Raw genomic sequence first — 15536 nt, 5'->3', positions numbered from 1 at the left:
TTGATATCGATGGCTCGAGAATCGATCATTCACTCTATACAGGGGCTACTTCACTGCGTTATGTGAGAAATCAGTGTTCTTTATAAAAAGAAGCACTTCAGAAGTAGAAAATGCATTTATCAGGACTCATGGGATGTTATAAAATTAATCTAAATTGCAAACTAAATCTATATTGTAATGTATCTATATTCTGGGGGCGCGGAGCTCCCATCAGCGTGAGTTTAAGGCGACCGTTATTTTAGAACAAAGTTTTAATTTCTTCCAGCTGACAGACATGTAGGTATCGCGTTTATTTCGTTTTTTAAATTTTTTTTATTCAAAATATTCACAAACTTGTTAACTATATCATGAATTGTATGATATGTTCCGATTGTAAAATATGTGGAAGTGAATGTGTTTTGTCGTGTGATGAGTTTGCACGGCAATTCAGAGCTGTCGGATTTACGAAATCTTCCCCGAAATACATAAAAGTATGTGGCCGGTGAACTGGGAGAAGAATAGAGTAAACTTTATTGTTTCATACAATGTGTATCTGATAGAAATAAAACACTTCGTCAAATTATATAATTGAAAGGGTTATTGTTGCAGCTTCTGACATCAGTGTATGGATTTGATTTTAACAAACTAATAGCTTACTTAAAGGTTCTCTAAGCGATGTCACGCGTTTTTAGGCCTAAATATTTTTTGTCACATACAGCAAACATCTCCACACTATCCGCTAGCTGCCTGTCCCCTGAACACACTGTAAAAAAAACGCAGTCTCTGTAGTCGCCACAAGCTCCAAAAACGGCAACAAAAACTACCTGGTGCAGCCTGGACCACGAATCATAATAAACACGCTCCAGCCAATAACCGACAAGAATGATTTTAAATGCGTTTCAGGAAGCACGGATGGGAGGGGGAGGCGGAGGGAGGGTCTAGCTAGCCTCTGTTTTGTTTGTACACTTCGAACGTCAACAGGAAGTTACTCCGCTCAGGATCGCTTAGAGAACCTTTAATTCCATTGTGAATTTAAATGTCTGAAACATAAAATAAACATAATGAGGTTTAAAACACAGAATAGTTGTGATACATGACAAGCGCGGAGCGCGCGTCTGTCTCTGTATCGGCGCTTAAGCACATTTGAATTTAGCAGTGAATCTTTGCATTTTATTCTTTGTCATGATCCTAATCGAACACTGTGTGTATTACAGCTTCAGAATTATATTCGTATTGACTGTCAACAGTGATGAGGTAGCCTATAGCTAAGAGTGGTGAAGACCAACCTTACGAAAGTATGACTTACAGAAGGTATACTTAACTAAGAACGTTTCGGGACACACGTATTAACGTTAAGGTACAGCTTAAGGTATAATTTAAGAACAACGTAGAGTTAAGAAGGTTTCGGGAAACCCAGCCCAGAACCTTCAACAGAGAGATAAAAGAGCCCGAGTCAGTTCATTCAGTTTTGGAACGTGATTGAAAAGTTCGAGGACACCAGAGAGGAGGAGGAGGTGGAAGAGGATGAGCAAGATCAGTAAGGAGTGGAGGAAGAGGTGAAGGAAGAGGAAGATGAGGAGGATGAGGATGAGGTGCAAGGAAACAAGGAGTCTCAGATGAAATTTGTGCCACTAGTAGACCAGTGTCCTTGTCCATGCATGACTATGAGGGAGGCTGGGCGATGAGTTTAGCCAAACTTCAGTTGCTTCACCATCGCCTCAAGAACCTTCAGGGAAGAAAACAGGTAGGTGTACCTCAGTGTACTTTACTGTAACTTTTGAGTGCTTATCGGATATATATCGGATTTAAAACCAAATTTGAAAGTGGCTCAGATCGGATGCGAAAAAAATCGGATCTCAGGTGGATTTTTGTGTTTACACGTGTGCAACTAATTCCGATCTGTGTCAGATGTGAGCAAAAGATCGGATTTTTTGTGCCAGTGTAAACGCAGCCAATGTGTTTACCAAAAAGGCTGAAAAATTTCCTTGGTGTAAAAGTTTTGACAATGACTATGATGAGTATGTGGTTTTTGCATACCTGCAATTTCAGCTGGGTTTAAATAGGAATTTTGTATTGGTGAATCAAGATTTCTGCATGTTCAGATTTTCCGTGCAAATATTTATTTTGTAGAACCGATTGATTTGCCGTATACATCATCCCACAGTGTCTCACAAGGTGTTTTTGTTCAGTCCGATCTGAGCCACTTCCAAATGTGGTTTTAAATCCGATACATAGGCCTATCCGATCTCTGGACATGCGACCTATGTCTAAACAGTCATATCCGATTCCCAATGGAATTCCAAGCCATCACAAGGCGAGGGCGACACGTTTGCTCACTAAAAGGTAGCTTTAATGTTGTATTATGAAGCAGACGTGCTTATACACTCACACTAAAAATTTGCAGCTTTATTATTGAGGTGGGAACTTATGTCTAACGTTATCTATTTTTTTTAGAAAGAAATTGCGCGCACACACACACACACATTCAGCAGCTGAATTTCAACCTTTGCCCGGTTCATTTAAAAGAGACCGCTGTGTTGTTTTTCTTATAAGCCAAAAGCTTCACTGTAGCTATTCTCTCTCGCACGTGCGATCTCTCTCCCTAACTCGCTCGAATTCATAAAAAAAATGGAATTCTAAAACTAATAACTGTAGATAAAATATTAAACGCAAATTAGCCTACCTTTATTTTCCGGTCTATGACACTGACAGCTGTTAACTTATCCATTCTGACAGGTAATCATGGCCGCTCGACATGAAATATAGGCCTATAAATAATTTTTAATAGCACAGCCATTCAAAACGCGAGGGTCTACCATGTGCATGTAAAGCTATCAATGATCTCATTTTGGGGCAGGAATTAATGTAAACGCAGGTATCGGATACCAGTCGCGTCTAAAGTAAATGTAGCTAAACACACAGACCAAAAAATCGAATATGGTCAAAAGATCGGATCTGTGCATTAAGACTTGCAGTGTAAATGCATCCATTGGCTACCTTGTAGCAGCTGTAATACTTACCCTTAATGCATTTATAGCAAATCCAACTTGTAACTAGAGCCAGCAGAACACCGGCAACAATTCCAGCTATTTCACCTGGAGTCAGACTTCGATCTGGAACAGCTAAAGAGGAACAATCATTAGTGTGAGTGAATGTGTCAGAATTCATTTTAATCTGATTAAGTTTAAAGTTGATAATTTTTCTGTATAAATAGTATATGAGAAAAAAAAAAACATTTCCCATGGTTACACTGTAAAAAATGAATGTGATTTTAACGGTAAAATATTGTAAAAACGCTACGGAAAAAAATTGCAAATAGGTTAACATTAAGTTCCCGTATTATATACAGGGAAAAACTGTAAAAGCTCTAACCAGACATTTATGCAATTTTCACAGTAATTTTTTACACAACAATTTTTATAAGTTTTTTCACAACAATTTTTATAAGTAAAAAAGACAAAATCAATGTATAATTTACAGTCAAAATCTGTAAACTGATGTTCCCACAATTCCCTGTGTGACACTCAACATTTGAAAGTATTTTGTTTAAATAATCATGTTTCTTAATAGTTTTTGTTATCAGTTATATACATTAGGGTTTTATGTTACATCTTCTGTTGTTTAATGAATGTTTATTGCATTATTTAAGTATTGTGGGTTACCATGATGGTGTTTTGCTTCTTTATATCCTTCAGCTCGTGGAAAAGTTACTTGTGATGAACTTATGTGGTTTTCATGTGGTTTTCTCTTTTACCACCTGCATTATTATAGTGGTTGTCAGTATACGTTAAAGGTACAAAACAGATTTTAGTAGTATTGTGCATTGTTGAATTTATTGGTTTGCATTCAAATTTTCTTAAATTACAGTTTTATACTGTAAAATTTACTGTTTGTACAGTTTTTCTGTATTTTTTACAAAATTATTCTGGCAAACACAGCTGCCAAAATTATTTTGTAAAAACTACAGAATTTTTTTTTACAGTGTAGTTACCGTGTAGCCTGACGTAGTCATACTCAATTCTAGTTCGAATATGAGTCTGATACTGCTCCATTGGGCTTTGATTATGGGGGCGTATTTCAACCAATCCAGGAAAGACCTCAATTGGATAGACCTACAACCAATCAGAGCTACAGAGTAAGTGACGTATGTTGAGCGACGCATAGTTGTCAACAGAACTCTTCTTAGCGACCATCGGGACCAGCTGATAAATCAAACTTTTGCCGAAGCCCGTAGGAAGGACGGCAAAGACATCTTTCCCATCGACAAATGCCTTGATCGCGGTCCTCTGTTCCTTTTTTAAAATTAATGCGCTGTCGATATCTTCTATAATGGACGCGATGGCGGAATCTACACATCTCAGTTCTTCAACAGCCATCATTGTTGTAAACAAATTGACCTTTCGCAAAGACCCGCCCCCCTTAGTTACTGTTGCTTTGTCCGACAAGCCGTGGCGCTGTCACGCCACACAGAGTGGAAAATACATCACGGAGCAAAGAGGAAACTGACAACACATCGACAGACGAGACAGAACAGGTTACTTATGATATTAAACAAAGTCCCAGCTTTCAAACTGTGTAGTTATTAAAAAAATTCAAACAATAAAAACCGTTTTGTGGCTCTTTAATGGGTTGTGACCATGATCGTGACAGATTGCTGTAGCGCCTCAGCTCAAGAGACTCGTGAACCGATCATCTCTTCCTACTAGTCCATTTATAGCATCAAATAAACATGAATGAACACGAGAATGAATGTTGTTTCAAACGCGGAAAGACGTCAATATGCACAATTTTTCAAGTTTAACTCCACCGAGGTTAATCTTCTAACTCCTGACTGCTTTGTCGGACAAAATGGCGGATGCAGCGTTCTGATTGGTTAGATCGCTTGTCAATCAAACTCTCCAAGTGCTCTTTGATGACGTGGCTGATTACGTTTCTGGTGATAATCTGTCAATCATCGCCCTGACAATGTGATTGGTCCGAACAGTTTCTGTTCGGGCATAATTTCTCCTCTACGGATCGAGTCCAGACCGAACTCCCCGACCTCAAAATGTTGTGGGCGGGGCTAAGTTCGGCTGGCATCCAGGCTAGTTACCGTGATGATTTTCTGATACATTCAGTATTGCAAACAGGTAAGGGGTAAAAAAGGTGAGAATATTACGTGGATCAAGCATTTGATGGACTCCTAAGGCATGTGGATCAGGCATGTAAGAATTTAATAATTTTTTACTTTTCAGAGTGAGTTAAATCTCTTTTTTGGCCCATTTTACCTGTAAATAAAAATCTGCTTAATAATTATGCACACCTGTATATAAGTCGTTTTTCACTTCCAGCATTCATGAATAATTATATATTGCTTATAAATTATTAAATACAAAATTAATAATAGTTATTAAGGTTGATGTGGTTTGGAATTGGTAAAATGTGCTTGGGAAAAAAAATATCAATATTAACTTGCATAATAATTATATTATATTAACTTTTTTAAAGTGATAAAGATATCTTAACTACTGCAATATTATTCAGATTCTTTGATGAACTAAGTTCATCATCAGAGCAGCATTTATCTGAAATAGAAGGCTTTTAATGAATCCTAACCAAAAAAAAAAAAAAATGTGCACAAATGTTTTCAACATTGATAACAATCAGAAATGTTTTGGGCACTAAATCAGAATATCAGAAAGATTTCTGAATTATGCATGTGACACTGAAGACTGGAGTAATGAAGCTGAAAATTAAAAACAGTTATTTAAAATTGTAATATTTCACAATACTGTTTTTACTGTACAAATAAATGCAGCACTGGTGAGCAAAAGGGACTTCTTTTGAAAAACATTAGATAATCTTACAGATCCCAAACTTTTGAACATTAGGGGCCGGTATAATAATATATATGTATAATATATAATTACACATATACCTAAACAGGTGGGTAATAACTGAATATGCGTCAGTTACGTCCATGCATTCAGCAGCCCAATTAAATAGGCCTGTCTGTCATTAATGTTAATCAAACAACAAAAGATGTTAAATAAATGTAGGCTATATGTTAAATAAACCTACTGTATCTGAAAAAAAAAAGATTATTTTTAATTTACTATTGTTTTTGTAATTTGCTTCTTTGTTCTTTTATATAGCCTAACACAAATAACTTTCAAATTTCTCATATTTGCCCATGCTCATATTGTCCACCTCTTGCCCACATGTAGGCTACATATCAGCTGATGTAGTCTTGATTTGGGTGGTCAATCTGCATTTAAAAGTTTGAAAGGGTTTAAAATCTTCTAAATCAAGTAAAATGACTCAAAATAAAGTAATTTAAGCATAACAAAGTCAACTTTAATCCAATAAAATGTAATTTACCAACATTAAAATTGTGGCCAGTGAAAATGCTGAGTGGCTAGTAACTTTGGAAAACCACTAGCCACGGTGGCTGGTGAGCAAAAAAGTTAATGTCAAGCCCTGATTATTAGACCTGAATCACTGAACTCATTTAGAGCCCAATCTCTGAGTTAGATTTACATTATTGATTACAGCAGCACTGTAATTCTACAGCAGAATATCAGATTTTACAATATAATCTGAAAAATCTCTCAAAAGTTCATTTAGAGACACAGACATCAAGAATCAGCCCATGAATCTCAACAGTGGTGGCCATCAAAAAACATGTTACAGTGCATTCTGGGAGCCACCAATCAAAAGTCATCCATGGCTCCCATCATGCATTGCTGCATGAATAAATTATGAACTGAATTGTCTGAGTAATTTCCTTTATTGTCACTATTTTTTTTCTGTTTTTATGTGACTTTTTAGTAGCTTGTTTTCTAATGTGATCTGTTGATCAGAATAATCAGAAAAATCTGTTGCTTGTCACCGTCATTGAGATTCACAGGCTGATTCTTGATGTCTGTGTGTGCCTAAAAGAAAGATTTTTTTTTATTTTTATTCAGAACAACTTTTGACACTAACTTTGGATTATATTGAATCACAGTGCTGCTGTAATCAATAATGTAAATCTATCTCAGAGATTGAGCTCTAAATTAGATCAGTTATTCACACAAATAATGATTAAGTGAAAACATAACCAACACCACCTGATCATATTTTTCTTTGCTTGACTAGCTGTTACAACAGCTCAAACAAAATCTAATATTAAAAATTAAAAAGGGTCAAGAGCTCAACTAAAGCAAACACTCATCTCCACGATGGTGGCTTAAAAATTGTTATTTTCTCCTTTGGTGATTCTGCTTGTTATCATCAGGTGTCTTCAATAATGGTCAATCAACAATTAATCACTTAATTATCTCATTAACTCTGACACTGCTTCAATGGTACTTTAACTCAGTAGTGTGCAAACACATGAACACTAAGCAGTGTTATATAACCTGGGCATACAATTAGATAAATCTTACCTATTTCATTTACATATGACTTACAAATATGAATCACATTAAGTTTATTAGTTTGTTTATGTAAAAACTATGTACTCCAAATGGATGGAAATTTTGTATGTAATTCAATTACATAAAACTTATGTTTAGCCTGAAATATTTTTTTGAGTGCATCACTGGCACGTAAACTGGAGCACGTCTTACAGCTTAGAACCGAAACTCAGCGGCTGCTTGCCTCACAGACATGAAAAATATATCTATAGAAAGCTTGACATATCTAAAAACGAAAAGAAATAGTCTACTCTGATTATGTAACCTAAACCGAATGAAATGTAGCCAACATTCTCTCTCTAGGCGCGTCCAGTATATGCTGAGATGATGAGAGTCAACAATGTCAACTTCATCTTTGCAGCCGACACTGATTAAGAAAACATTACTTTATTAATAAACGATTAAAATGTCTCCTTGCTGTTTTGGTCACATTCATAATTATTACTTTTGCCGGTTCTTTATGGCAAACGTTATGCGTGCGCTTGAGTGCTATATAGGCTAGCCTATATTACATAAACGCTCATTATTATGGTTTATTCTCTCCAGTATTTAAGAAATTAAATTAATATATTAATATATTAAATTAATCACATTAAAATGTGATTAGTCAACTAATGGCTTAAATGAATAACTACTAGTCAATTAGAAAAAATTATTTAACATATTTTCGATCCAGCATATCACAAAGGGTATTCTGGTTTGAGCTCGCGCTCAGCTCGCATGCTCACAGACACACACAGAGCATCGTTCATTATTATCAGTTTAAAAATAGCCTATATTTGTGTAGGCTATGACTAACCGCAGCACACACTAGAGAAAAAACTTTGCAGGTCCTATGGCTGAGAGAGGGCTACTCGGATGAAAACTGCATCAGTGAGCTCAATTATAGTAACGCAGCATTTTTTTGCCAGTAACGGTAACGGCGTTGTAACGGGAGAAAAAGTAATTTGTTTGATTACTCATTACTGAAAAAAGTAACGGAAAAGTTGATGTGCAGTTTGTGGACGAAGAGACGGTGGATTGTAATCAAACTGTATGGCGTTATTATACTGTCAAATGTCGAGAGCACATTGTTGTGACGCGAGAGCACATCAATGTAATGCTCGTGTGCAAATCTCTCTGCTCTTGCACGGATTTCCTTTGCTCTCACACAAAACTAGACACGTGCTCTCAAATATACAGTGCTTTCTTATGAACTGCCTTTCCTCTTGCTCAGATATTGTGTGTGCGCACTCAAACTGTCCTGTGCAGTGTTGCCAGATTGGAAATGTCCAAGTATTGTACCAGAAACTCAAAATTATCGTACACAAGTTTTTAGTACAGGTTAACAACTAAATTAATAACTAATGATTTTTTACAACGTAATGAATCAATACTAAACTTACTTAAGCTGGAGAATCACACTATTTTAGCTGCTGTACAGCCAAAATTATGTTCCCTTTATCTCTGTAAAGTGTTGTCCAGTGTTTTTAAATGAATCACTTGAATGAATGATAAAATACATTTTAACAGTCACTGGTCACCACTGTAAAGAATCATCACTCTGGCAGGGATCCATTTGCAACCTTTATTAATAACAATCGTAGTTGTACAGGCAGGGTCAAACGGGGCAAACAGGTGTACAGGGAACAGGCAGAATCGTAGTCAAAGAACAGGCAGGTAGTCAGGGCTGGCAGAAAACACTCACAGAATCAGGCAAACAGGCAAGGGTCAGAGGTAGGCAGCAAAGGTCGATGACAGGTAACAGCAGAATCAGCAACAGGTAATCAGACAGATAGATAGATAACGCTCAGTAATGTTCACCACGGCAAAACAAGACTTCACGATCATGTGGAGTGTGAGTGGGTCTTAAATAGTCCAGGTAATTGGTAACAGCTACGCAGTGATTAGTCCAAGGCACAGGCTTATGGGAAATGTAGTGTGAAAGAGTTAGTATTCTGGAGAAGGCTCCCTCCGATGGCCAGAAGAGGGAACCACGGAGTTCGTTTCCGTGACAGTGTAGTGAACAACAGATGTGATGGCACCAGAGCTTCACAACAGACATTCTTTTGTCCCACTTTGATTAATCAAAAGAATGTGATAGGACCCTCAACGACAAGTAAATGACTATTGTAATCAGGACTGCCAGTTTGTGGACGAAGAGACGGTGGATTGTAATCAAACTGTATGGCGATATAAGAACAACAGCACGACCAAGAAGATCCTACTGACTGACCACCATCTACAGTTCTCTGGATTACACAAAGACCTCCAGCACTCAGTGCAGCTCTGCAGCTGTTGGAAAGCAATCCAGTCTCCCACTGCACACGGAAGGATACCAGTGGACAACGTTTCCCATTCCCGGACTGATCACCCGACCAAGTGAAACGTAAATATAAGATAACCAAACCTTTTCCAAAAGCCTTGGCATTAGGTTGTTGCTAAATCAGACTGCTATTTGTGTAGAGACTGTTTATCTAGGGTCAACGTACACAGATAGATACATTAGACACGTTATCTGTATTCAGAGTAAATGCTTATTTACTTATTTTTAATACCAGCATCCAGAAAGACCACAGCTGATATATCAAGATATTGTCGATGTATACGATGACAAATCGGTTGAGCATGTCTCTGAACACGTCGTTTATGAATGCTTGGAAAACTGACGGACTATTGACCAGGCCGAAGGGCATGACAAGGTATTCATAGTGCCCAGTCGCTGTGGAGAAGGCAGTCTTCCACTCGTCTCCCTCCTTGATACGGATTAAGTTGTACGCACTGCACAGGTCGAGCTTAGTGAAGTAGCGGGCAGTCCAGAGTTGCTCCAAAGCCGCCGGAACCAGGGGAAGCGGGTACCGAAACTTGACAGTGATTTCGTTTAATCCATGATAATCTATGCAGGGACGTAGTCCTCCATCTTTTTTGCCCACGAAGAAGAAGCCAGCGGAAGCCGGAGATGTGGAGGGACGGATGAAGCCTTTAGCCAATTCTTCCTCTATTTATTTCTTCATAGCTTCGGACTCTGGCTGGGATAGAGGAAAGATGCGACCTTTGGGAGGTGTGGTTCCTGGAATCAGATCAATAGCGCAGTCGTAAGGACGATAAGGTGGTAATTGTGAAGCACGTACCTTACTGAAGGCTAGTGAGAGATCGTGATATTCTGCAGGGAGTGATTGTTCCGAGACGGGTACATCGGTTTTGCTTGGTTCCGTGGCTTGAATGGTTCTGACATGCAGAGAAGATGGGTTAGTTAGACGTTTTGACACACAGTTCGGGTTCCAGTGAATGATTTGCCCCTCTCGCCAGCAGATGTGAGGATTATAATTGCGTAGCCATGGCAGCCCCAAGATGATGGATGATGTAGATGTAGGTAGTACATGGAACTGAATTTTTTCCGTATGAAAGATGCCTGTTTGCATGGTGATGGATTGAGTTATGGCTTTAACATGTCCCGTACCCAGAGGTCGCCCATCTATCGCCTCCACTGTTAGAGAAGAAGAGCAGGGAATTAATGGAATCTGGTGTTGATCAGCATAACTCTGGGACATAAAATTCCCTGTGGCCCCAGAATCCAGTAGGGCATTAGTCTCCAGTCGAAAGTCATTGATCATCAAGGTTATGGGTACAGTGACACATGTATCTGCAGAATAGTAAGGGTTGGTATCACTCACCGATCATGGATTCTCTGGACGGGTACGTACGGGACAGTTATCTCCTCTTCAGATAGGTGATAGGCATTCACCTGCATGGGTTCAGTGGTTTCAGGTTCAGCAGGTGACTGTGTGCGAGTATTACGTCTTTGCCCAGCCCTGCGTGAGCGGATGAGGTTGTCAACATGTATAGCGAGCTCAATAAACTGATCCAGACTCTTGCCATTATCGTGACAGGCCAGCTCTGTCTGTAACTCATGAGTTAAACCTCTTCTGAAGCATGTCTTTAGTGTGTCACTCACCCAGTTAGTTTGAGCCGCAAATGTGCGAAAGGCGAGAGTGTATTCAGCCGCCGTTTGGCGTCCCTGTGTTAATTCCATCAAACGATCACCAGCTCCCTTCCCGTCACTGGGGTGATCAAACATACATTCTTTGGAGGAAGTATTCATAACTGGGAAAAGCAGAGCCGTTATCATTCCATACAGCAGTTATCTAATCCAAACCCCTCCCCGTAAACAAGGAGCAGATTAGAGCAATCTTACCAGCATCAGTTGAATACATGGCGGGTTGTTGGTTAATGAAAAGTGAGCATTGCAGAATGAAACCCTTGCATTTGGTAGGGTCACCATCGAACTTCTCAGGGAGCGTGAGGTGAGGATTCAATGGCACCGGCGTGCCTGCAGCGTGGGGTAATGGCGGCTGCAACAGGTGGTGGAGACGCTGCAGTCACCACAGGCTGGATACCTTGCAGGGCCTTCACTAGTTCCTCCGTGAGATTAGTGAGACGGTTAAGCTGATGCTGATGGGCAGCGAGTTGGTTGGCTTGGGCAGATATAGAAGCACACAAGTGAGTGAAAGCAGCTGGATCTTGTGCTGGCGAAGTCTTCTGTACCAAATCATCACTCTGGCAGGGATCCATTTGCATGCTTTATTAATAACAATCGTAGTCGTACAGGCAGGATCAGACAGGGGCAAACAGGTGTACAGGGAACAGGCAGAATCGTAGTCAAATAACAGGCAGGTAGTCAGGGCTGGCAGAAAACACTCACAGAGTCAGGCAAACAGGCAAGGGTCAGAGGTAGGCAGCAAAGGGTCGATAACAGGTAACAGCAGAATCAGCAACAGGTAATCAGACAGATAGATAACGCTCAGTAATGTTCACCACGGCAAAACAAGACTTCGGGATCATGTGGAGTGTGAGTGGGTCTTAAATAGTCCAGGTAATTGGTAACAGCTGCGCAGTGATTAGTCCAAGGCACGGGCTTAAGGGAAATGTAGTGTGAAAGAGTTAGTATTCCAGAGAAGAAGTGTTCCGTCTCCGTGACAACCACCTTCTGGCAGAACAGTGTAATAACATTAGTTTCAAAGGTCATTTATTGCTGAGGGTGGGGCGGGCATAGAGTGTTAATAACAGGCCTGCGGGTTCCCTTCCTCCACTCTTAATACAGAGATCGAGGGAAACGCAACAAGTGTTTGTGTGTATCGTGTCTGCACTTTAATATATCTATGTTCCCCCTTTTTACAAAAACACTTTGTGAAGCGGTTTAAAACCTTTAGCTTACATGACCACTGCTTTCAGCGGCAATGCAAAATCAGGTTTAAATATTCTGGTATGATCGTAATTTCAGAGGTTTAATAGCCGAATCATTGTCATTTAGGAATAAGATTGCGTTCTTTTGATTAATCGTGCATACATAAGAGCTTATAGCTAAAGTATTTTTGTATGTTATGTTTTACCAGACCTCAAAAGAAATTCACTATGGTGGTATATTTGATCTCCACATTTTAAGTATTTAGGGAATGATGATCTGATCCTGATCTTGTTCTGTTTTAAATCAGAATATATTTTTTTTGGTAATTCTTTACAATAAAGGTTTCATTAACATTATTTAACTGCATAAGTTAACATTAATTAATAATGAACCGCACTTCTACAGCATTTATTAATCTTTGTTAATGTTAATTCACCGGAAATGCCCCAGCTGTAAAAAAAAACAGGAAGTAACCGTGCATATAGTCAATTGAGCATCATTTAAACACCACAGCTCGGTATTGCTGCTGACCATGTCCATCCCTTTATGACCACAGTGGACCACCTTCTGATGGCTACTTCCAGCAGGATAACACACCATGTCTCAAAGCTCAAATCACCTCAAACTGGTTTCTTGAACATGACAATGTGTTCAAATGACCTCTATAGTCTCCTGATCTCAGTCCAATAGAGCGCCTTTGGGATGTGCTGGAACTGGAGTTTTGTGGCATGATAGCTTTTGTACAAGTGTTGAAAAACATTCGCAGTTGAGAAGTTAAAATTAAATTGTTTCATAGAAGAAAAAAAAATAAAAAAGAAGAAAAAATAGGCCTATGGAATTTGTTTATGTGACCCAGAGAATGACCCTATTCTGTGTAGCTGTCCAAAATGTTTCTAAAATAGAGAAGTGGGAAATTTAGACATCACCAGTGAATTTTAGGAGCCGGTCTGGGTGGGGTGCTTTCTAGTGTGTGAAAGAGGGGTTTAAACATCATTATTTTTTGGGAATAGAAATTATTATTACTATTATATAAATAATACTCATTATACCTCAACTATTATACCTCAACTCTTACGTTTTATTAATATGATGGATAAACAGTAATCAGAACGATAAAAAGAGAAAAACATACAACCATGCTGATAGAGCAAGCAATAATCTCAGAAAGCTTGTTTAAAAATGGGCATGAAATCAGAATTGACCCTATTTACTTTGTTAGTGCATATTACTAGTCTTGTGGTAAACAATTAATCCGTGAAGTTAAAACACAGAAAAAAATTGTTTGTCGTGGTAATAATAGTAAAAAGTTACTTCCGCTCTGGAATGGCGCTCCTTCTCTTATAATGTCAGTTTGACATTATCAGTTTGACGGCTTGGGTTGAAGATGCGTAAACCACTCCCCTGCAACCGTTCATCTGATATAAGCGAGAGATGGAGAGGAGGAGCGGTAAAGTATGAAGAGCCAATCAAGCCAAAATTCATTCTGGCACTCTCACACACATACATTCTCCTCTCACATACATACATTCTACTCTCACATACATATATATTCTCCTCTCACACACATACATTCTACTCTCACATACATATATATTCTCCTCTCACATACATACATTCTCCTTTCACATACATATATATATTCTCCTCTCACATACATACATATTCTACTCTCACACATGCATGTCTGAAGAAAATATGTGTGTGTGAGAGAAGAATGTATGTGTGTGAGAGTAGAATGTATGTGTGTGAGAGAGAGTATGATGGAAACGGAAGGAGTATGATGGAAACGGAAGGCAGGTCAGGCGCGATCATCACGTGACGTTCAGCTTCTCAGTGCTGCCCCGCCCCGCCTACTTGATGCATTTTGTCTATAAAATACAGGTTTGTGTATGTTTTATTTCTTCTATAAAATTGTTGCTGTGCTGTAAATCATTTTATTTAATGCAAAGCAAACTACAGGGATGCGATGTCAGTTAACGAGTATCGCATCCGTCTTTCGGATGAAGGAAACACTGTCATAAACCAGTGGTTGTGTGGAGTATTTTACACATGTTTAGATCAGTCATTCCCAACCGGGGGTACGCAAAAGATTTCAATTTTGTTTGGTTTGTTCATTCCTGTCGCTGGGACATTCTAAAACACATAACTTGTACAGAAAAGCAGATGAGCCTAGAATATGAACGCAACACGTTTAATTACATGTTAAGCATTTTCCTCCCATAAACGAGGATTAATGTAAGACAGTGACATTAACCCTCTGGAGTCTGAGGATGATTTGGGGCTTGGAGAAGTTTTGACATGCCCTGACATTTGTGCTTTTTTCAGTTGTTCATAAACATATAAATGACAAAAGTGTCATTACACTGTATTCAGCACAAACTAGGCTACAATAATATGTGAGGAACATGTATGTACATGTTTGTTTTTTTGAAGGAATAATGTTTATGCGTGGTTATTGAAAAAACAAAAACTTAAGTCACTGAAATAAGGCCAAAAAATGTATATTAAATCTGTGTTCACAAGACTTTTGGGTATTGGAGGTTGTAGACTAGAGTTTTTGCTTCAGAATTATGTAAAAATTATGCTGCCTACTCCTTCATATAAAACAATATATTGATTTAGTTTTTAAGACACTTTTTGTCAAGAAACACAGTATGCGTGGGGGCGTGAATCTGCATGAATAATGGGCCATTTACACCTGAGAAGACAAAGGAATCACATAGTAATGATCTGAAATGACTTGCATATTAATGAGGCCTATCAATCAGGTAGGCTGTGAAAAAAAACCTCTGTAATAATGTCTCAGCTCATCATAAACAGCAATACTGTGAAATATTATTACAATTTAAAATAATGGTATTCTATTATATTCTTTAAAATATAATGTATTTCTGTGGTGCAAAGTGTCTGAACAATTATGTTACCTCTATGGCATTTCATATAGGCTTTTAGTT

At 38.5% G+C, this 15536-nt stretch overlaps 1 protein-coding gene across 1 annotated transcript in view; it reads right to left on the bottom strand.

Annotated features, from left to right (window-relative positions):
- Positions 1-919: 919 nt before the first annotated feature.
- LOC125254175 overlaps positions 920-15536 on the bottom strand; it is a 59059-nt gene continuing 44442 nt past the window's right edge. Inside the window, exons 4-5 of the mRNA XM_048168645.1 lie at positions 3000-3101; positions 920-1705 (exon numbers count right to left, since the gene is read on the bottom strand). Of these exons, the coding sequence (XP_048024602.1) occupies positions 1698-1705; positions 3000-3101 (110 nt within the window). The 3' untranslated portion in view covers positions 920-1697. The remainder of the gene's footprint in view (positions 1706-2999; positions 3102-15536) is intronic.

Source organism: Megalobrama amblycephala, linkage group LG19 (genome assembly GCF_018812025.1).
Source record: "Megalobrama amblycephala isolate DHTTF-2021 linkage group LG19, ASM1881202v1, whole genome shotgun sequence".
Lineage (NCBI taxonomy): Eukaryota > Metazoa > Chordata > Actinopteri > Cypriniformes > Xenocyprididae > Megalobrama > Megalobrama amblycephala.
The sequence above is the reverse complement of the archived record's forward strand: the minus strand, read 5'-3'. Positions and strand labels throughout refer to the sequence as shown.